At 43.5% G+C, this 22,864-nt stretch overlaps 2 protein-coding genes across 2 annotated transcripts in view; both read left to right on the top strand.

Annotated features, from left to right (window-relative positions):
- Positions 1 to 19,681, top strand: part of LOC146613973 (neuropilin and tolloid-like protein 1) — a 42,285-nt gene extending 22,604 nt beyond the window's left edge. The window contains exons 5-10 of the mRNA XM_085378088.1: positions 7,707 to 7,748; positions 9,617 to 9,744; positions 11,350 to 11,578; positions 11,999 to 12,112; positions 12,197 to 12,341; positions 19,156 to 19,681. Coding sequence (XP_085234214.1) covers positions 7,707 to 7,748; positions 9,617 to 9,744; positions 11,350 to 11,578; positions 11,999 to 12,112; positions 12,197 to 12,341; positions 19,156 to 19,681 — 1,184 coding nt within the window. The remainder of the gene's footprint in view (positions 1 to 7,706; positions 7,749 to 9,616; positions 9,745 to 11,349; positions 11,579 to 11,998; positions 12,113 to 12,196; positions 12,342 to 19,155) is intronic.
- A 1,150-nt stretch (positions 19,682 to 20,831) lies between these two features.
- Positions 20,832 to 22,735, top strand: atpsckmt (fATP synthase c subunit lysine N-methyltransferase). The gene is made up of 4 exons (XM_085378332.1): positions 20,832 to 21,309; positions 21,995 to 22,132; positions 22,226 to 22,276; positions 22,367 to 22,735. The coding sequence occupies exons 1-4, from the start codon at positions 21,034 to 21,036 to the stop codon at positions 22,526 to 22,528; spliced, it is 627 nt and encodes a 208-aa protein (XP_085234458.1). The 5' UTR covers positions 20,832 to 21,033; the 3' UTR covers positions 22,529 to 22,735.
- Positions 22,736 to 22,864: the final 129 nt, after the last annotated feature.

Here is a 22,864-nt window from a genome sequence, read left to right as displayed (position 1 = left end):
AATACAGTATCCCCATCTGAACCAAAGAGTAAAACAGTGAAATGTGAATTATTAAATATTAGGTCTCTCTCCTCCAAGTCTCTGTTAGTACATGACTTAATAATTGATCAACAAATTGATTTACTCTGCCTTACAGAAACCTGGTTGCAGCAGGATGATTATGCTAGTTTAAATGAATCAACACCCCCGAGACATTCTAACTACCAGAAATCTCAAAGCACAGGCCGAGGGGGCGGTGTGGCAGCAATTTTTTACACCAGCCTATTAATTAACGAAAGACCAAGACAGACTTTTAATTCATTTGAAAGCCTGATGCTTAGCCTTGTCCACCCCAGCTGTAAAACTCAGAAACCAGTCTTACTTGTTATCATCTATCGTCCACCTGGGCCTTACACAGAGTTTCTGTCTGATTTCTCAGACTTTATATCTGATTTAGTTCTCAGCTCAGATAAAATAATTAGTGTGGGTGATTTTAACATCCATGTAGATGCTAAAGATGACAGCCTCTAGCATTTAATCTGTTATTAGACTCAATTGGCTTCTCTCAAAATGTAAAAGAACCCACCCACCACTTTAATCACACTCTAGATCTTGTTTTAACATATGGCATAGAAACTGAACATTTAACAGTGGTTCTTGAAAACTCTCTCCTGTCTGATCATTTCCTGATAACATTTACATTTACAATAATTGATTACACAGCGGTGGAGAGTAGACTTTATCACAGTAGATGTCTTTCTGAAAGCGCTGTAACTAAGTTTAATCGAGATCTCAATTTCAGTGAAAATAATCGTGATTATAATTTTTGCCATAATTGAGCAGCCCTAATCTATATGTAAAAAAGCACTGTGGAATACACCAGGCACAAACACACGCACACGCAGGTATGTACTGCCAAATTCCACATTTATTTGTTTGTTTACACAGCTGACTCAGTCGCACAAGCCTGACAGCTCACGAGCCCACCTGATCTCTCGCCGCTCCTCCCCGTCTCACTATAAACACAGCGGAGGGAGACCATCATTAGTACATAAACACCATCAGCTGTTCTTACCGGCCTCGCAGCGCCGCCCTGTTGAGCCTTCTGCTCCACTCCTCCCCGGCAGCTGCGCCCGGAGCCACGCCTCCGCCACACACCCCCACCGCCCGTTCGAGGCCGGGGAGCCGTCCGGCCGAGCCAACTCCCCCCCTCGCGAGCGAGAGAGGAAATCGGCCACCGCCATCTGTGCCCCCGGCCTATGGATCACCTTGAACTTAAAGGGCTGCAATGCCAGATACCACCGGGTGATCCGGGCGTTGGCATCCTTCATGCGGTGGAGCCACTGCAGCGGGGCGTGGTCCGAATAGAGGGTGAATGAGCGTCCCAGGAGGTAATAGCGCAGGGAGCCGACCGCCCACCGGATGGCCAGGCACTCCTTCTCCACGGTGCTGTACCGGCGCTCACGCTCCGCTAGCTTCCGGCTGATGTACAGGACAGGGCGGTCAGCTCCCCTCACCTGCTGAGACAAAACGGCTCCCAGCCCTCTGTCCGAGGCGTCAGTCTGCAGAACAAACGGGAGGGAAAAGTTAGGAGTGTGAAGCAGCGGCTCCCCACAGAGAGCGTTTTTCACTCGCACAAACGCCGCCTGGCACGGCCCCGTCCACTGGACCAGATCCGGGGCACCCTTTCGAGTGAGATCGGTCAGGGGGCTGGTTAGCTGCGCAAACCCCGGCACGAAGCGACGATAGTAACCCGCCAACCCCAAGAACCGTCTCACCTCCTTTTTCGTCCTGGGGCGCGGGCAGGATGCGATAGCCGCCGTCTTCCCCACTTGTGGACGCACCTGCCCGCCCCCCAGGTGGTACCCCAGATACTGCACCTCCCTCCGTCCAACCGCGCACTTCTTCGGATTGGCCGTGAGCCCCGCCCCCCTCAGGGACTCCAGGACCGCGGCCACCCACGGCACATGCTCCGCCCAGGTGTCGCTGTGGATGATCACGTCATCCAAGTAGGCGGCAGCATACGCCGCGTGCGGACGCAGTACCCGGTCCATGAGACGCTGGAAAGTGGCCGGGGGCCCGAACAGGCCGAACGGGAGTGTCACGAACTGGTACAAACCGTACGGAGTGGAGAAGGCCGTTTTCTCCCTGGCCTCGGCAGACAAGGGAATCTGCCAATAGCCCTTGGTTAAGTCCAGCGTCGTGAAAAAGCGGGCCGTGCCTAACCGGTCCAGGAGCTCGTCGACCCGAGGCATGGGGTAGGCATCAAAGCGTGACACTTCGTTCACCCTGCGATAGTCGACACAGAACCGTATAGACCCATCCTTCTTCGCCACCAGAACGATGGGGCTACACCAGGCGCTGTGCGACTCTTCTATTACTCCCATCCTCAGCATTTCCGCCAATTCCCTCTGCACGATTTTTCGCTTATGCTCCGGGAGCCTGTAGGGCCGTGAACGCACCGTCACGCCGGGCTGCGTCACGAAATGGTGCTCGATGAGGGACGTCCGGCCGGGCAGGGGGGAGAACACGTCCGCAAAGCGCTGTTGCAACGCGACAACGTCCGCTCTCTGGGCCTGTGTGAGATGGCCATCACAAGGGAGGGAGGCGGGAATGATAGAATTTGGCACCTCAGGCCCCAACTCATCTCTCTCCTTCACCAGGCTCACCAGAGATGCGGTTTCAACCTCTCTCCACGCTTTAAGGAGATTGAGGTGATAAATCTGCGTGGCTCCTCCCCTGTCCGACCGAGCGACCTCATAGTCCACGTCCCCGACACGCCGTGTGACCACAAAGGGACCTTGCCACTTGGCGAGCAACTTCGAGCTGGAAGAAGGGAGTAACACAAGCACTCTATCTCCCGGTGAAAATTGCCTGAGTCTAGCCCCTCTGTTATACAGGCGTTGCTGACGCTGCTGAGCCTGGAGCAAATTCTCCCGTGACAACCTCCCCAAAGTGTGGAGTTTTGCTCTCAGGTCCAACACGTACTGTATCTCATTTTTGGCGGGGCTCGGACCGTCCTCCCAGCTTTCTTTAATCAGGTCGAGCACCCCACGTGGCCTCCTGCCCAACAGCAGTTCAAAGGGAGAAAATCCCGTGGAGGCCTGGGGCACCTCCCGCACTGCGAATAACAGAGGGTCTAGCCAGTGATCCCAATTGCGTTCATCCTCGTTAATGAACTTCCGAATCATGTACTTTAAGGTCTTATTCAGCCGCTCCATCAGCCCGTCAGTCTGAGGGTGGTAGACGCTGGTCCGAATAGATTTAATGCCCAGTAATTCATACAGTTCCCGCAGTGTACGAGACATAAACGACGTGCCCTGGTCAGTCAGTATCTCTTTCGGGATTCCGACTCGGGAGATGACCTGAAACAGTGCCTGCGCCACACTCTTAGCCGAGATGGTGCGCAGCGGAACTGCTTCCGGGTACCGCGTTGCGTAATCCACCAGGACTAACACAAAGCGGTAACCGCGTGCACTCTGGTGAAACGGCCCGATGAGGTCCATGCCGATGCGCTCAAACGGGACCTCAACGAGGGGGAGAGGGCGCAGAGGCGCTCTCGGTATGGCCGGCTGGTTAACAAGTTGGCAGTCCGGGCAGGACGCGCACCAGCGGCGCACATCCGCTCGGATGCCAGGCCAATAAAATCGGGCCGTTATTCGCTCCAGAGTTTTCTCGTAGCCCATATGCCCTGCCATGGGGTTACAGTGGGCCGCCTGGAAAAGCGTTTCCCGGCGGCCCTGCGGCACCAACAACTGGGTGTGTGTTTCCTCAGTCTGAGTGTCACGACTCACTCGATATAATCGGTCATTTAATAAGATGAAACGCGGGTAGGTCTGCGCGGCCTCAGGGCGCACCACGTGACCATCAATAGCCATCACGTGGTCAAAGGCTGAGCGTAGGGTGCCGTCACGAGACTGCTCCAGTGGGAAATCACCCATGGGGGACACTTCCGGGGCCGGCGGGACGTCCCGTGAGGGACCCGCCGGCTCCTCCCCCCCGGAGTCGTGTCGGACGACCCCGCGTCACCGCTGAATGCCGCGCACACGCTACACCCCGCTTCCGGTCGTGATCGCACCCCCGCGTACTGCCCCAGTAGCTGATGAAACCCCGGCCAATTGGTACCCAGAATCAGGGGGTGCGACAGGCGCGGGCTAACCGCCGCCGTTACCCTATGTGTATGGCCCTTGTATTTTAGCAGCAGCGGCACTATGGGGTACCGGTGCACATCACCATGAACACACCTCACCTCCACCCACTCGGCCTCCAATAATGCCCCGGGGCGAACCAAGCCTTGGTGCACGAGGGTCTGTGTGCAGCCCGTGTCCACCAACGCTTGGCGTATACCCCCTCGAGTCCTTACCGGAATACTGTATGTCCCTCCTGGACCGGGGGAGGGTGCTGGGGCGCCAGCAACGCGGAACACCTGCCCCACTTCCATAAGCGGACAATCCCTCCTCAGGTGTCCCGGCTGCCCGCACTTCCAACACTCCGGCCCCGGCGTTTGTGCTGCCCTCCGTGGCTCGGGGGCGGCTCCACTCGGCTCGGTTCCCCTGGACGGCACCATCGCCGCGAAAGGGTTAGTGGGGCTCAGCGCCGGCAGCCGGTCTGCCTGCCCTGGTGCCGGCACACGGCGCCTCAGGGCCGGCACTGGGGCCTGTTTGTTCGGCCTCCGTCCGGCATCCCCGGACTCCCCTGCTCCAGCGGCAAGGTGGTCCTCCGCCAGCGTCACCGCTACCTCCAAGCTTGCGGGCCGGTGGCACCGGACCCATCTCGCCGTCTCCGCTGGCAATCCCTCCGTGAACTGCTCCAGCACCACCTTGTCCACCAGCTTCGTCTCGCCCTCCGATGTTCCCGGCTGCAGCCAGCGCACCGCCGCGTCGCGCAGCTGTCGGGCCCAGGCGAATGGTCGGTCCGATGTAGCCAGCCGACAGGCCCGGAACCCCCGGCGATGGTCTTCGGCGGTGAGCCCCAGCCTGTCCACCACCGCCCGGCTCACATCCGGGAAGCTGCTCCTGGACGCCGGAGGCAGACTCAGGGCCGCTGTTTGTGCCTCCCCAGACAGCAGGGGGAGCAGCCGCGGAGCCCACTCCTCCCGCGGCCATTGGCACGCCTCCGCCGTGGCACGGAAGGTCTCCAGAAAAATCTGTGGGTCGTCCCCGTCCCCCATCCGGGGCACCGTCACCGACAGTGGCGAGGGCTTCGGCGTGGCAGCGGCCCCGACCAGCCGCTCCAGAACTTGTGTCTGTCGGTCCGTCTGCTCCCGCAGCGCGGCCAGGTGGGCACGCTGGTCGGCCGCCTGATCCCGGCTCATCGCCGCCATCTCCGCCAGCATCTGCGCCAAGAATTGCAGGGGCTGGGCGGGTGGCGCGGCCTGTGGGTCGGACATTTCCCCACCGGCACTGTCCTGGGTTTCGGCACCACTTGTGGAATACACCAGGCACAAACACACGCACACGCAGGTATGTACTGCCAAATTCCACATTTATTTGTTTGTTTACACAGCTGACTCAGTCGCACAGCCTGACAGCTCACGAGCCCACCTGATCTCTCGCCGCTCCTCCCCGTCTCACTATAAACACAGCGGAGGGAGACCATCATTAGTACATAAACACCATCAGCTGTTCTTACCGGCCTCGCAGCGCCGCCCTGTTGAGCCTTCTGCTCCACTCCTCCCCAGCAGCTGCGCCCGGAGCCACGCCTCCGCCACAAGCACTTAGACTAAAACTGACGTAGCTACGTTAATCCTACCGTAAAACAATAAGACAAGGTACGACCTCTCCCATACTCCTAGGATGTGGGGGTGAACGCCAGAACACCCTGGAATGTTACAGACCTCCTAGGATGAGACATTCTTTCAATATGCCACCAACTATATACTTCTAAACACAAGTGATTACATGCAGTATTCTACCATATGCAAACTTATATCATTAAAAGATTATACTGACTACTAAGTACAATTTTCCATTGACAACCTTGTAGTACCATATCACCCTATTAGAGCACTTCGCTCTCGCTCTGCAGAACTACTTGTTGTTCCTAGAGTGTTTAAAAGTAGAATGGGAGGGAGAGCCTTCAGTTTTCAGGCCCCTCTTCTGTGGAACCAGCTTTCAGTTTGGATTCAGGAGACAGACACTATCTCTACTTTTAAGATTAGGCTTAATACTTTCCTTTTTGCTAAAGCATATAGTTAGGGCTGGACCAGGTGACCCTGAATCCTCCCTTAGTTATGCTGCAATAGACGTAGGCTGCCGGGGGATTCCCATGATGCATTGAGTTTTTCCTTTCCAGTCACCTGTCTCACTCACTATGTGTTAATAGACCTCTCTGCATTGAATCATATCTGTTATTAACCTCTGTCTCTCTTCCACGGCATGTCTTTTATCCTGTCTTCCTTCTCTCACCCCAACCGGTCGCAGCAGATGGCCCCGCCCCTCCCTGAGCCTGGTTCTGCCGGAGGTTTCTTCCTGTTAAAAGGGAGTTTTTCCTTCCCACTGTCGCCAAAGTGCTTGCTCATAGGGGGTCATATGATTGTTGGGTTTTTCTCTGTATCTATGAAGCGCTTGAGGCGACTTTTGTTGTGATTTGGCGCTATATAAATAAAATTGAATTGAATTGAAAAAGCACCAAACTGTTGTATTTTGGACTATCAAGGTGTTTATTCTATAAAGATTTTGTAAGCCTTCATTAACTAGACAAAGTTTATTGTTCAAAAAAATAGAAAGAAATGAAATCAGCTGAATTTGAAGTGGTCAGGTGGGAACATTTCTGTCCTAATCCTGGCTATTGTCAGCCAATGGTATTCCTCCCTCCCTTTGGTTGTCAATTTACTAGGTATGTAGCCACTTTGTGTTGCTATTAATTATTTTTGTCTGTGATCAGTGCAAGATGCATAATTAAACAACATTTCATGGTCCATGGTCACATCATTGCTAATCTCTTCTTAGTTCTACCCTGCTCCTTTTTGTCAGCATGTGCACCCAATGATTCTCCTATTCTCTGGAACTCTGTTAAACAGATACAGCACTCTTGCATTTGGTTTTTTGACGATGATGGTCGAGGGTCTAACGGATAGTCTGGCCAAAAAATCTCCCCTAGATGTTCAATTGAGACATGGCTAATGATTCACATCATTATCATCTGCATCAATCACACCATACAGTGAACCCTTGTGCCCTATGAATGGGTGTGTTTTCATCCTGTGAGTAATCACTCCAGTAAGGATAGAAATGTTAGATAAAAATTTAGGAGAAAGGTTATCACTGAGAAAAACTTTGCATTCATTAGCAGTGACTCTTACGTCTTTAGGGAACAAGTGGCGAAAAACCATGTGAGTAAAATGGACCCACTGATTAAACAGAGTCACCCAGGCTATTGCCTGTATTGGTTAGTTTGTCACGCGTCTGCATGTTTCGACATTTCTTCCAACTGTACTGCATTTACTGAACACATGCAAATGTATTTAAATATTATACACCAATCATCCACGACAATAAGACCACCTGCAAATGTTGTGTGAGCCTTCTTGTTCTGCAATGACAGCTCTGGCACCTTGACACAAAACATCTGGGGATATTGTCCACAGAACATCTGCCACACAAACATCTTTAAACACCTTATGTGTACACAATTTTAAATGCATGTGTTTATCACATACAGTACGTGGAGTACATCATGTTATAAAGATTTATTTGCCTCTTACAAGACCGATGTTCTGCTTTCAGATCCCGAGTTTAAAGGGCTTGGGGAACTGCCAGCTCTACCATGTGAGTATTAAACTTGTGTGTGATCATGATACAACATAATATTAGACACAAAGCAGAAAGTCAGTGTAGTGCTTGATTAAATTGATATGTGTTAACATCAAAGTAGGAAACGAGTTGTTAAATCAAATTTACATACTGCAGGAAAGATGTCATGTTGCTGGAAAACTGCAGTACATTACATGTGTCATGTTTTAATAACTGAGACGTTTGTACATGGTGACTTTGTTACACATTAGTCTGAGCTCACAGTACATAAATTTGTGAGCTAGAGGTTAGCAAGTATGATTATAATGTTATATGGAGACAAAATCCTAAGTTAGCATTACTGCAGTGTTACTAGTGATTACTGGAAACTGGAATGTGCATACAGTAATGGAGGTTTTAACTGCTAGTTTTAACCTTTCCAACTTAATGTATCAGTTTCCCAATCTGCCATGAGAACCAATGTTGGAGTTTTAAAAAAACTAAAAATGTAATGAGGTGTATTTAAATTTTTGACTTAGGTACAGCTCCACACATACATGTTATTTTCCTCAGAATTGTGTTAATAACAGTACTAGAAAACCCTTCATACTCGATGCTACAAGATGTAAAAATTTAAATAGAGTCTAAAATTTGAATTTGGAAACTTAATTTGTGACATCACAACCAGTTTTGAACCGTTTCTGTCAAAGGGGAAACACATAGTGACATGGTGACACATAGTTAGCCTATGTAAAATAAAAATGTTTGCACATTTATCTATTCAAAGATATCTTGTCTTTAACATTCTGAGATGATGATGAGATAAAGTGCTGTTTAACATTTTCACATTGCCAAGGGCAAGCCCAACTCCACAAAGGATGGGATGCTATGTAAAATGTCAATAAAAACATAAACCTCACAAACCTTTTACGTTATGAAACATATTAGTTCATTTTGAAATTGATGGCAACAGCATATCTGAAAATATACGAGGTCTAGAAAAGTAAGTGGTGGTAAAAAGAAGCCTTTTACAGCTAATTGGGTGAATCGAAATATTCAGAGAATCTGGAAGAATCTCTGTGCACAAGGGGACAAGGCTGGAAATCGTGAAAAAAAAAAAAAAAAAAAGAAGCATGAATCTATCATGGAAATCAGTGCCCGGTCTCAGGAACACTTCCAGAAGTCATTGTCAATGAACACAGTTCAGTGTGCCGTCCATGAACACGGGTTAGAGCTATAGGATGCAAAGAAGAAGCCATATGATCCAGAAACACTGCCATTTTCTCTGGGCTTGCAGATCTACTAGAAAGGCATCATCAGTGTTGAAAAGTGTGTTTTCAGGGAAAAAGACACCATTTTACCAAGGCAATACCAAACCTACTGCATCTATTAGAACAGCATAACTTTGCTGGACTGAACTGGCCTGCATATAGTCCAGACTTTACACCAGTTGGAAACATTTTGCACATCATAGAATGAAAATCACAAAAAAGAAGGCACTGCACTGTAGTACAGCTAGAATCCTATATCAGACAAGAATGAGGCAACATTCTGGTCTCCTCAGTTTCCAACGTTAACAGGCTGTTGTTAAAAGAAGAGTGGACGCTACACAACAGTAAACATGGCATGCCCAACTTTTTTGAGACATGTGGCTGGCATTAAAATTCAAAATGATCTTTTTTCTTAAATTGTATTTTCTCAGTTTAAGCATTTGATTTATAGTTTATGAGGCTTGCAGACCACTGGATTCCATTTTATTTTACATTTTACGCAGCATTTGAGGTTGCATAAATCTTCATATGAAGCGTCAAGTACTACAGAAAACTTGTCTCTACAACTGAAACAGGCCTCATTGTTACAACAGCATTGCTTTAACTGTTACGTAAAACTGCTGCTCTCCACAGTTTGTGAGTTTGAGATGAATGGTCCAGAAGGCTACGTAGATTCAACGCAGATAGCTAAGGAAGGCCGGGCGCAGCAGACTGAAGCCGTGGACTGCAGATGGTACATCAGGGCTCCACCGAGAGCCAAGGTCTGCATACTGTGTGCCATTTCTTTCTTTCTTATTTAAACAATCTCTGCTAATCACAGATGGAATTTGACTCTACTACAAACTTCAGATACCTGGAATTGATTGGTTGTCTGCTTGTTGAGACAGTAGGCCGGTGTTCTACCTGTAACATAATGTGCAGTGTTGGTCAAGTTACTTGAAAAAAGTAATCAGTAACGAATTACTGATTACTTCCCCAAAAGAGTAATCCCGTTACTTTACTGATTACTTATTTTCAAAAGTAATTAATTACTTAGTTACTTTTAAAAACACGATTTACAACCTGAATAGGTAATAAAGCAATAGATCTGTCAACCCAATTCTACTTTTTCTGCATAATCCATCATACAAAATGTAATCAAATGGAAAAGTCTCTTTTTTTTAAACTCGTTTTATCAGTTTTAATCTTTTAACTTTATGCATCAAGCAAAAATTAAATTATATGCACCATTCTCTGGCTTGAAGAAATTAGTTTAACATTTAAACCTATTTTCTGCACATTCCAGCACATAAAATAAAATATTTTTGTGTGTTTACACTCAGTCTTTCAAATAGATGCAAGAAAAACACAGCAGAAAGTAAATAAAATCAAAGACTAGCAGTCCTGTTGCTCTATTTTCACCTGTAAAGCAGGAGTGGGGTAGGCGGAGGTGTGCTCTGGTGCAGGTGTGGCGCTGCAGTCAGTGGAAGAATCCGCGAGTTTCTCTTTGAATTTCCCATTACGTCGTTGCGCACTCGGAGCTTGTTTAGGGTTTTTTTCGGAGTAAAAAGAAGTTTTCTTCCCACGCACAACGGACGCTAATGTTTTTGTCACTTTTTATGGAATCAAACTCAAAGTAAGGTCAGTACTTCCACGCTTTAAACGCTGCATGCTCATACTCTCTCCCGCACTCGATATATGATCCATTGTTGATCTGCAGACAGCTGTTGTCTCACGTCGCACTCGCTTACGTCACTGTCTTGAGACATTCTTGCAAAAAAATCACGGTTTTAGTAACGCAGTAATGCAGCGTTCCTACGGGAAAGTAACGGTAATCTAATTACCGTTTTTGCAATAGTAATCCCTTACTTTACTCGTTACTTGAAAAAAGTAATTAGATTACAGTAACGCATTACGCGTTACTGTAATCTAATTACTTTTAACGCGTTACGCGTTACTGCCCATCTCTGATAATGTGAACATCACATTTTTACAGTATTCTGCTCAGCAATGACTGATGTGAAACTGTTGTAGCAGTTCTCATTTAATGATGTTGAAGTTGGTTGTTTTCAGACAAACACTGTAGAATTTTTTAAAACCATCTTCAAAACGTCCAAAGATGTCAGCCTTTCAGAGCTCAATAAATGACTGCAGGTCAACAAAATCTTGCCAGTTAAATAATATTGCTGTTAGTATTTACACATCTACATTTCTTTTGTCACTGTTGGATATTTGAGCCATTTCAACGAGGAATTTTTATGTGATAAATAGAGAAGGTCTTCAAGTCATGAAAAAATGAAAGGAGAAAAACATAAAGATGTCCCAGTGTTATTAAACTCTGGTCCATTCACAGCACTCTTTCTTCTCATCCTTTTGTCTCCTCACAGATCTACATGCGTTTTCTTGAGTATGAGATGCATAACTCCAATGAGTGTAAGCGTAACTTTGTTGGCATCTATGACGGCAGCAGTTCCGTTGAGCACTTAAAGAATAAGTTCTGCTCCACTGTGGCCAACGATGTCATGCTGGTTACCTCTGTGGGGGTGGTGAGACTGTGGGCAGACGAGGGCAGCAGGAAGAGCAGATTCAAAATCCTCTTTACAACCTTCCATGAACGTGAGTAAATCTGTCTGCCTGAGATTTGTTTCTTTTAAAGATCAAGATTTATTGGAAAATGTTAAATAATGAGTAGAATTTAGATAACAAGTGTTCAGGGGATTGCAACAGTTTATGAAGTATATACATCTATACATCATCTGCCAGTGAGCAAGCACTTGGTAACAGTGGGAAGGAAAAACTCCTGTTTAACAGGAAGAAACCTCTGGCAGAACGAGGCTCAGGGAGGAGCAGCTAGCAGAACGCTATCTGTGTTGGCTGTTGGCTTCTAGGGAAAGGAGTGGTGCTGTTCCTTAGCAAGCCCATAGCTAATGTTGCCTGTTTAGGCAGAAATGGAGCCAAAAGTGAGTATAGTTAAAGTCTGACTTTGAAGAAGAACATATTGCTACAGCCGTATCTTTCCTGCCTGTCTTGTTTCAGCTCCGTGTGAGAGAGACACTTTCTTTTGCCATAGCAACATGTGCATAAATCACACTCTGGTGTGCAATGGCATCCAGAACTGTGTTTACCCATGGGATGAGAATCACTGCAAAGGTATGTTGAAATTCCAACCACCAGCCACATGCTGTTTTCACAAAACACGCCTGTGATTTCTGTCTGTATCATCCCCTCAACCAGAGACGAGGAAACCGAGCATCCTGGATACGCTAGATAACACTAACCTCACTATCATTGGAGTAACCTGTGGTCTGGTCGTCATCCTGCTCATCATCTCTGTCATCATCCAGGTCAAACAGCCTCGCAAGAAATACATCATCCGCAGGTAAAGTCTCGGTAAATTGTTATTTAGTAGTATTGTCAAAAAGAGAACAAGGGGAATTAAAGACTTTAGTGGTTAAATAAACCAAAACATTCAGAACTATAGAACTTTGTAGACATCAAGGCTCTGTTCATGTACGCGGGTATTTTTTGGTAATATTAGCTTTCTCTGTACTTTTTGACCTCCACATATCCAAAACTTCCTTTCAGAGTGAACATTTCAGAAGTATTTACACGTGAAACAAAGATTTTGTCTTGGTAGATGTGTGATGTGTTTTTATAAGAACAGATTTTTAAATAATAAACAAAACACCTGTGTGCATCAGAATATAGCCCAAAATCGCAAGTGTGCAGTTCCTAATAAATGCTGATGCTGCTTCATGTGTGCTTTGCTGGGACTGAGATATACCTTTAACTATCGATTTGATCAATTTGTAGATCTTGATCTATCTTTACTCAGTAGCCAAAATCGCTTGATTTGAGCAGTGTTTAAAACTGCACATTTACATAGTTGTAAAAGAGTAAAGGGCACGACTTTCAAAATTCTGTTACAGGTCAGACATTTTAACCCTCACATTAATATCAATAACAGGGGCTTTTAATTGTAAACATAAAAATGAAGATTGGAAATGACTGAAAAGTTAAGCCAATACTTTATCTCTGAGGAATTGTCGACTTTTTTGTCAATCACAGTACTTCAGAGGTCGCATCCAAATGTCCAAAAGAAGACTCCCCCACTCTTTTCCATGTGTTGTGACCATCTTGCATCCTTAGTTAATGGTGTAGAATTATGAAGTCGCGCCAGATAGGAAATAAAAACTGCCAGTTATTCATACTTAAACCTTCTGGTTGCTGTTAAAATGTACATGTAACGTGCATATGTATTTGCAAATATTACACTCAATTTACATGCTAGGTGTAAATTCACAAACCTGTGTTCTGCCAGAAAGTGATTTCTGATGTTTCTATATGTTTTCTACACATAACACCTTTGCCTATATTCTTAAATAAACTGTAGTCAGCTGGATTCCCACAGAGGTTATAAAATGAAGAAATAACCTGCTTTGTCTCTATGACTCTGTGTTATTGTACCTACATTACAGGGCTGTGCAGAGAGGTTTAAAGGGGTGGGTGCTCAAAGTTAAAAAGGGGCACATTGAACCAGGCTGAATAACAACAACACACATTTATCAAAAATCTAATATGGGCAACAAGGCAAAGCAAACGTAGCCGATGCTTTACCTGATGGGTACAATGTTGCTGTTGAGGGGTTGCTGTGGATAGTGCTGGAGGGCAGGGCTGTGTTGATCTGAGACTGTAGACATTAAAAAGTCCACAGGAGAGATGGTAGCTGATTAAACAAGTGTCATGAGATAATAACAAAATGCAAAGATTGGTGACAGCGCTTGGAATCATAAGGCAACAAAAACTGTGAGAAATAATTTAGGCTCTGCCTGTGATTCACTCTTTGCTTCTCTTCTTCCTTCCATCCCATCATTTCATATATCACTCTCCACTTGCTGTCTATCTGAGTACAAGGCACAACTTGCTATTGCAATAAACTATAATCTAATTATCCACACCTAACAACTCTTGCACTTAATCTAAAATAAAATGATGACAGAAAAATGTTATAGCCCTGCCTTTAGTAGCCTCACACAGCTCCTACTGTTTCCTCCTCATGTCCTTGCCAGCCATGTCTGGACAATGTTATATCATGAGTAATGTGTTTTTTAAAAATCCATCTAAATAAAACAAACACATGCACGCACACACAATGACATTTTAGACCTTCTTCAGAATACTGTATATACTATGGGCATCATGGTGCTGATCCAGAATCTTTTTTTTTTTAAATTATTTATTACTAGAGCTACAATAATAAAGCAATGAGGAGGGGGAAGTAATAAATATGAAATAATAATAATGGATTGCATTTATATAGCGCTTTTCAAGACACCCAAAGCGCTTTACAATGCCACTATTCATTCACTCTCACATTCACACACTGGTGGAGGCAGCTACAGTTGTAGCCACAGCTGCCCTGGGGCAGACTGACAGAAGCGAGGCTGCCATATCGCGCCATCGGCCCCTCTGGTATGGAACGCCAGGACTGCCATAATGAATTAATTAAATACACCATTAAATAATTAATTAAATGTGTCAATAATTAATTAAAATTGGAATTAATTAATTAAATAAATAGTTATGACACATGTAATTAATTAATTATTGACACATTTAATTAATTAATTATTGACACATTTAATTAATTATTTATGTATTTCACATTTTAATTAATTATTGACACATTTAATTAATTATTGACACATTTAATTAATTATTTAATGATATATTTATTTATTTCATTTTGGCAGTCCTGGCGCCTGGCTCTCATCATGAAATAATTTTATCTGTCAGCCTCACCCATCAAACTCAGGGGGCGGGGTTAACGCTGATCGAGTCAAAACCATTGCTTTGGCCTGGTGGCCATTGTCTGTGGAAGCTAACAGAACTGAGCTTTGAAAAACCCTGTTTGTGTGTCACCAAATACCGTTTTAATATTTTTTTAGAATGTAGTGGTTTAATCTTCATGTGTCTGGTCGGTTTGTCAAGATACAGCCTCTTTACAAAAGTGTTTCGATGATTTCGGAGATGTCTGCCCAGTCTCACGGCAAAGCGTGGGATAGACCCGCTCGCCTCGCAAGCAATCCCACCAACAAAGCACAGGCCCCGGTACACAGCTGTAGTAACCCCCGCTGACTTCTTTTACTGAGGTTATATTTATCTGTGTTTTATTTCCTGATGTTCTTATGTGTCCTACGTGTTTCAGTCGCCAATTCTGAATTATAACTAACATTAAAAACATGTTTAAGGAGGAGAAAGAGCAAATAAATCTGTTTAACATCTGATCTTTGGGTTTTTGTTCAGTAATCAGCGTGACCTCTGTATAAACACATAGAAGAGATAACGTTGGTGTTTCCGTCATGTAGTAACTGCTGGCTTTAACTGTACAAAGGTTGTTCGACACTATGAAACACATACAGACTTCATGATGTTCGGCTAATATTTTTATTGTGAATATTAATCATGCTGACCTCGCTCTGTACACCACGCAGCGAGGTCAGCATATCCACGATATCCACGATATCCTCAGCTCCATGAGTTAACACAAAGTTTCCCAGCTGACTATCTAACTTCCAACTATTCCAAAGACGTGAAAATATACAGCATAAAGAAAAGTGTAAGAGACTCAGCAGCAGATTAGAATAACAGTTATACATTTAATAAATCACCAAATGAATCCAAGAAACGAGCAAACCTGTTCTGACAATATGAGTTTGTATTCCCTCAGCTGCAGACTCGCTGCTGTTTAAATGTTTGAAAAGGAAGATTAGATATAAAAAATGTCAAACATAGACTCAGTCTGCCTTCACATTTGATATGAGGCCAGCACGTATAGTGGCCTCAGCAGGCTATTACTGAAATACACGTGCTATATCATAAACTATGATATAAATAGGGAGGTCCTATTAACATATTTAGTTTTAAAGGACACCTTCCTGCCTTTAGTCTCCTTCATGAGCAGTATTAGTTTTCTTCTAACATCCAGAAGTCTGCAAGATGTGTTTCATAGTTTGTAACAAGCCTTTGACAGGTAAACATAACATGACCGAAAAAGCAAAAAAAAAAAAAAAAAAAAAAAAAAGAGAGAGAGAGAGAGAGAGTGTTGACATAAGAAGAGAAAATGCTCTCAATTATGGAGACAGGCAAATGGTTCATTTATGTTTGATGTGTGTTTATTCTAGGGCTGCTCAATTAATCGAATTTTAATCATGATTACGATCTGGGCTTTCAACGATCATTAAAAATGACTGAGCCGATTATTAGCCCCTCCCTCATGCTTTACTCTCGCGCTGCTCCGTGTGGCAAATCAAGCGCACTGCTCTGCATTTCGAACACTCATCACAACAATTAAGAGGACCCGAGGGAAGCTCGGAAAGCTAAGCAGAAGTTATTTGGAGAGGAGTGGACTGCCGTTGGTTGAAAAGAGAGGTAAAAAAAAAAAAAAACTTCAGTGGTGTGGAAACATTATGGGTTCGCGGAGTCAGACATGGATCAAGTAGACACAGTGTGTAAACTTTGCTATGGTGTCGTAGCTGCACCACAGAGCAACACTGCAAAGTTTACATATTTCATTTATTTCTTTTATTGCAAACATTTGCACTGTTATCAGTATTTGCACACTATTTTATATTATTTTTTAAAGTCATTATTCAATACATTGTTATTGTTAACCCTTTAAAGCCGGTCAGAGCAGCATGCTCGTTTTGTATAACTATTTTTAAATCCCTGTAGAACCTGAACCGCTAAGCTAGCACAATAAATTTTTTTCCATATGAAACCAGAGGAGTTGTACTTACATCTTATGCCATCAGCTTGTCCTAGGTCACGGTTTCCTTCCACATATAGCTTTGCAAAAATTGCATAAAAAGCGCTTGCAGGAACAAAAACATAATATTCCAGAAACACGCTTTGCCGATCTGATCAGCTGTTCTTAACACTTCCCACATTGAAAAAGACGTCAACACGAACTATCGCAAGTGACGTCATTTTCGCGGAAAATGTAGTTTTTTACTTGTAGGCCTTAGAACTCGAATTGCACTGCTGGAAATAGTTTATTTTGATGCACATGCACATTCTTTGCAAATTTGCATCATAGGATTGTTTTTTTGTTTTTCCTGCAGTGTATATAAAAATTGCTGTATCTCCAAAAATAAAACTATGAAGACACTCAAAATAAATTTCCTGTTGTTGTAAACTATTTTTTGCAACTTTTTTGTATTTAAAGTTTTGAGGGATAAGCCTCTTAAATTTCTCCAAGTAGAAATATATGTAAAAAAAACAAAAACGATTTTCAATTTTTTTGTAGTTTATTGCACTTTTTTGCAATTAATGTAGTTACTATGGACTTAATACATACACATTTTTAAAATATGGGCTATAACAGTTGTATTGATGTATAGCAACTTGAAATGCTCCCACAAATGGCACTACAGCATGTAAAAAAAATATTATAAGCTCTGGCGGACTTGGTTCTATGGTAGATCTTAAAGGGTTAAATAAATATCGTCAAATAATCGTGATCTCAATTTCAGTGAAAATAATCGTGATTATCATTTTTGCCATAATCGAGCAGCCCTAGTTTATTCCTCCCTAAATATCGTCAGTGAAGTTTGCCATGCACGTCAGATTTTCCTGCGCATTTTTATACCTCTGCCAACAGAGAGAGAGAAAAAATCACATTCTAACAGATAGCTGGTGCTTAGAATACAGCGTGTGTTTTTAATATATTATAATTATAATAATGCATAATTATGTGGACATGCATATTAGGTCGTTTTTTAGTGAAATATAATCCCTCCAGAAAGGGAGGAAAAGCCCTGTAACTTGCTTTAAAACTAAATATGTTCCCTAAAACGGTGGACAGAGCTACAGACCCATGACAGCCTGACACAGGTAGCCAGCAGCTATGACCAGCACTACTTGTGCAGTTAATAAAAGGACAGGTAATGTTTGTCGCGTTGTTGCACACACAGCACGCTCGTTTGTTTCAGTTCGTCAGTTGCAACAAGACAGCTTACCAACGTGTACGTAATAAGCTAATACTCCTGGGTGCTATACACTACAGTGTACGCTGTACACCTACTTACTGGTTTTGTCGCATCAGTCTGTGTCTCTGAGCTAATTTGTGTTTCTCCTACAGCTCCGGACCGCTAAAAATGCGCGTGCTCTTTGTGAGCTCGTTCCCGGCTCGTAACCAGCGCGTTCTGCCGTCAAGGGCGATCACTGGTTAAATGTGATCATGTGACTGATGCAAGCCAGATCCTTTTATTTAGCAAAACTGTGATTGATAGTTAAATATTATTAAATATTATTGTTGAGGGGCACAGACAGGACTCCGCACGCACACACGTTAATATATATATATATATATATATATATATATATATATATATATATATATATATATATATATATATATATATATATATATATATATATAGCCTCAACAAAAGGGCACCTTGGGCACCCATCAGGAAAGGGGCGGGTGCTCAAGCCCCTCTAGCCCCCCCCCATCTGCACGTGCCTGCTACATTATAAACAATTCAGTCCTTTATGGAAACTTAATATCTTTTAATAGAACTCTAATGTTACATTTGTTGCAATTTCTGCTGCAATCTTGGCCATATCTCTGTTGAAAAAGTAATTTTTATTGTCAGTGACAATTTTACCTGGATAAATAACAGATTGCAGCACCTACCTTGTAACAGCAATTGTAACAGCAGTTTGCGGCTCAAAGTGACTTGATTTCATTCATAAGAGATACGTTTGACAGATTATAGGCAATACGTTTCATTAAGTTCTAATAAACATATATAGATATGCTACGATCATTACAGTATCATGATATTGATGATGTCCGTGAAAGGATTTGTCTGGTTTTCAATTTTTTTGCTTTTTGACTGCAGTTTAGAAATGTGCATATGTATAAATGCTTGAATTTCAGACCTTTAGTTTCAAATTGCACATGAGCAGCCAGGCATGTTGAAAAACCACATGCTGGCATTTTGTTCTTTCTACTTTTATCTTACAATTTATTCACATTAATGGGAATTTATACACATTTATCATTGTCTGTGTAGCTACATTCAAAGTTTCTGTTGCACATTCCTAAACGTTTATTGTATCTGTACTCTGGAACTGTAGGTCTGGATGTCTGTGCATGTACTCTCTTTACCTCTTTGGATCCACAGAGATGATTTTGATCCTGCCCTCCTCGACCCCGGTTTTGAGCCTCCTCACTATGAACTCTGTACTCTGCGCCGTGCCCCCTCTGGTGAACTGACCGATCCTGCCCTGGCCGAGGACTTTGACAAGTTCCACAAGCTGAGACGCTCCGAAAGCAAATGCATCCGTGACCACCACTGTGGCTCTCACCAGGGCAGTGTCCACGGTAGCCGCAGCAACTTAAGCGTGAGGGACGCCACCATTGTACCTGATGGGGGTGCTCTTGTGCCCCAGTTGCAGCCAGTGATGGTGAACCAGCAGTCGCCCCGACTCTCTCACCACAACACGCCGACGAGTCGACGGAACATTGTGGTGATGAAGCACAGCTACTCACAGGACGCTGCAGGAGGGTACAGGGCAGAGGAGGAGGAGGATTTAATGATGGATGATGGTCCCACCACCAGTCAGCACCACATGTACCATCATCCAATCCACCATGGCCCATCAGGGCTTGACCACACGGTCCATCGTACACTGTCTAATGACTTCTAATTAAAAGAACAACAAAAGGTCCCAAATGAAATTGCAGTAAAAATTAATATTGCAAATAGAGGTGGCCAATTTTTTTTTTTTAAAGGTTTTTACCTAATATGGTCAGTAGAGTTCCTTTTTCTCAGACATTCCAAGTAATTTCCAAGAATGCAATCCAAAAGTCTTTTTAATAGTAATTCCCAAAAACCAAAGAGTTTAGGAGCTATCTTGAATGGTACACTGCTATGTCAATGTAATTCATGAGAGATGGTTCCAAGGATGAGTAGGCCTATTTTGCTGGATCACAGTTCCATTTTTTCCTTTTTAGGTTCCTTGTTTGTTTAATGTTTTCACTCTAGGCTAGAATATGTCACATAGATCAAATCATATTTAAAATAATATAATTCATTAATTGTTTTGATGTTTGAAGTGTTTCCTATATGGATGAACATGCCTACAACACCAAAGCAAGAAAAATGCAATTATAAGTGTTATTTATCATCCGATTTACATGTATGTCAGGTCATATTGTGGCTGATTTATTTCATGTTTATTTACTGAATTAAATATTTACCCTCTGCTTGAATTTGACCATGGCACAGCATATTAATCTGTGTGTGTGTGTGTGTGTGTGTGTGTGTGTGTGTGTGTGTGTGTGTGTGTGTGTGTGTGTGTGTGTGTGTGTGTGTGTGTGTGTGTAAAAGTCAGTTCATCACAAATGAAAAACATTCAAATGAATTTGAATTTAAATATACATTTGAAAAAAATGTCAGAGTTTAGCCACCAGAACATTATTCACAGAATTCTGGCATTTCACACAAAGTTTATCAGTGATTTTCATAAAATATCTCACATAATATATTCAATGTTCAAGGTTCTATATTTGTCACATGCATAGTTATACAAGTATAACCACAGTGAAATGTAACCATTCATTATCTAGTTACTTTTAAGTTTGCAATTGGAAATTGGTGTTTATTATTATTTGTTATTTTTTATATATATTTTTTATTTATTTATTTTTAACCACGCTCGAAACATAATGAAAGCTAGCTTGAATGGGAACGAAAGCGGGGAGGAACGGTTTGTAGTTCCTCTTTGTTATCCACTCGGGCCGATTATAGCCTTGCACAGGTCGTGTATTACAATGCTTACATGTTACAATAACATATAAATAGCAGGACTTTGAACTATGATAATCTCTTTTTTCGTAACTAAGGACAACATAGACTTGCAATTTGTTCGAACAATATTTAATTTCATTTATGAAAACTTGAGGTCGAATAAGTAAGAGCTTGCTAGCTGAAACACAGTCCCCGCTGTCATTCATGGAGTAGAGTGAACGATTGCAGACGTTGCGTTAAACTAGCGTCATGTCACAAGAGGAGCTCCTGCTGGACTCGGGACAGCCTAATGAGGATAACAGGGACAGAAAGGGCAGGAGCCGCATTGGGCTCGTCGTAACAGGTTTAGTGGGAGGGTCGCTGGTTGCTCTGTACGCAGTGGCTGCTCCGTTTGTAGCCCCTGCCCTGAGGAAAGTCTGCCTCCCGTTTGTCCCGGCCACCACGACTCAGGTGGAAAACGTCCTCAAGGCGTTAAGGACAAGGTCGGGAACCCTGGTGGACATAGGCAGCGGAGATGGAAGGATAGTAAGTACTGTTCTGCCCTCTGAGCCCCCTCAAGAACTATAAAATTATAGTTGCAAGAAAAATAAAAAGGTATTGAAAGCCTTTAGAGAAACCATGATTTTATGCAAGGCGCAGTTATAGATTAACAAAATATAATCAAACTTTTAAAAAAAAAGCAAAAAAAAGCTCGTAAATCATGTCTGATCAATCATGTCTTAGTGATCGCTAAGGCTTTATCATCTACAAGCTCCAGCAGGTGTGTCCCGTAGCTGTTCAGGAGAACAGGGGACCAGTTCCGCCCTACAGACTGTTTAGTTTATGAGTATCTGGGATGTCATGTGGCTGAACAACTGTTATGTTGTTGGTTTACTTTTGTGCTTTGGATCGTGTCTTACACCTTTTGCCATCCTGTCCTAAGCTTCAGGTCAGGTCATAACTGTTGTCCTGATATCGTCTGTTCTTTATACAGTTTTGAAATAGTCCTGGTCTTATGACAGCTGGGCTAGGCTTAAAAAAATCCAGGGCTAGTGCAGTGTTAGGCTTGAAGGTTACCACGCATGAAGGCCAGAGGGTTAAAAAAAAATTGAAACTGTTTTTGCAAACAGCCTTAAAGGGTGAAAATTTAATTTCAGTAGCAACCAATCTAACATGATTTACAAACGTGTGTGTGTGTGTGTGCTATACTGTTTCCCCTTGCTTCTTGCAGGTGATTGCAGCAGCCAAACATGGTTTTCGTGCGTCAGGGTTTGAGCTGAACCCCTGGTTGGTGTGGTACTCTCGCTACAGGGCCTGGAGGGAGGGAGTCTACCGCTCGACCTCATTTCACATCTCAGACTTGTGGAAGGTCAGTGGTTTCTGAAAACAAACCTTTGTTTTACAGACATCTGCTGTAATGAAGTTAGTCATTTAGCATGTTACTTCCTTTTTCCTTTCTTAGGTCAGCTTTGCTCAATACTCCAATGTTGTCATTTTTGGAGTCCCTCAGATGGTGAGTACCTCTGTGTCTCACCAAAATGCAGAAACTTGTGGAGTTCAAATCATCATGCTAATTATGTTTGTTTGCTGCTTTTATCTTCAGATGGAGAAGCTTGAGCTGAAATTGGCAAGCGAGCTGCCTAGCACAGCCAAGGTGGTGACCTGTCGCTTCCCCTTCCCTACGTGGATTCCTGAAAGTACCGCGGGGGAGGGCATAGACACTGTATGGGTGTATGATGCAAAGACATTTAAATCACACCTGTAACATAAGAAAATCAAGTCTAGAACACCATTCTACTCTCAGATTATTTTAAAAACTTTTGTAAAAATTTTGATAAAACTAACTGTAACTGGAAATAGTTGCATATATCTCTTAACATTTAAAACCACAAAAACAGGAAAAAAGGAAAGGTCAGTGCTGTACATTTGAAATGTGTGACCATGTGAAATGACCATGACAATAAAAATGATGATTGAGTATTACTGTTTATTGTTGTATAACGTTGCCCATAAATTTCAGTGCAAGTTGCGGGGATTATACCAGAGTCCTAGGAGGAAGCTGCACAACTGGGAAACTGGCTTGTTGCGCGGAGCTGCCATC

The sequence above is a fragment of the Diplotaxodon limnothrissa genome, linkage group LG18 (assembly GCF_057381915.1).
Source record: "Diplotaxodon limnothrissa isolate DT_005_m linkage group LG18, D_limnothrissa_male_GT1.1, whole genome shotgun sequence".
Lineage (NCBI taxonomy): Eukaryota > Metazoa > Chordata > Actinopteri > Cichliformes > Cichlidae > Diplotaxodon > Diplotaxodon limnothrissa.
Note: the sequence above shows the minus strand (reverse complement) of the source record. Positions and strands in the feature narration are given on the sequence as shown.

Excerpts from the sequence above, each read along its gene's own strand:
- atpsckmt (XM_085378332.1), top strand. The coding sequence starts at position 21,034 with ATGTCACAAGAGGAGCTCCTGCTGGACTCGGGACAGCCTAATGAGGAT. Across the intron at positions 21,310-21,994 it reads GCAGCGGAGATGGAAGGATA|GTGATTGCAGCAGCCAAACA; the intron begins GTAAGTACTGTT and ends TGCTTCTTGCAG. Across the intron at positions 22,277-22,366 it reads TTTTTGGAGTCCCTCAGATG|ATGGAGAAGCTTGAGCTGAA; the intron begins GTGAGTACCTCT and ends TTTTATCTTCAG.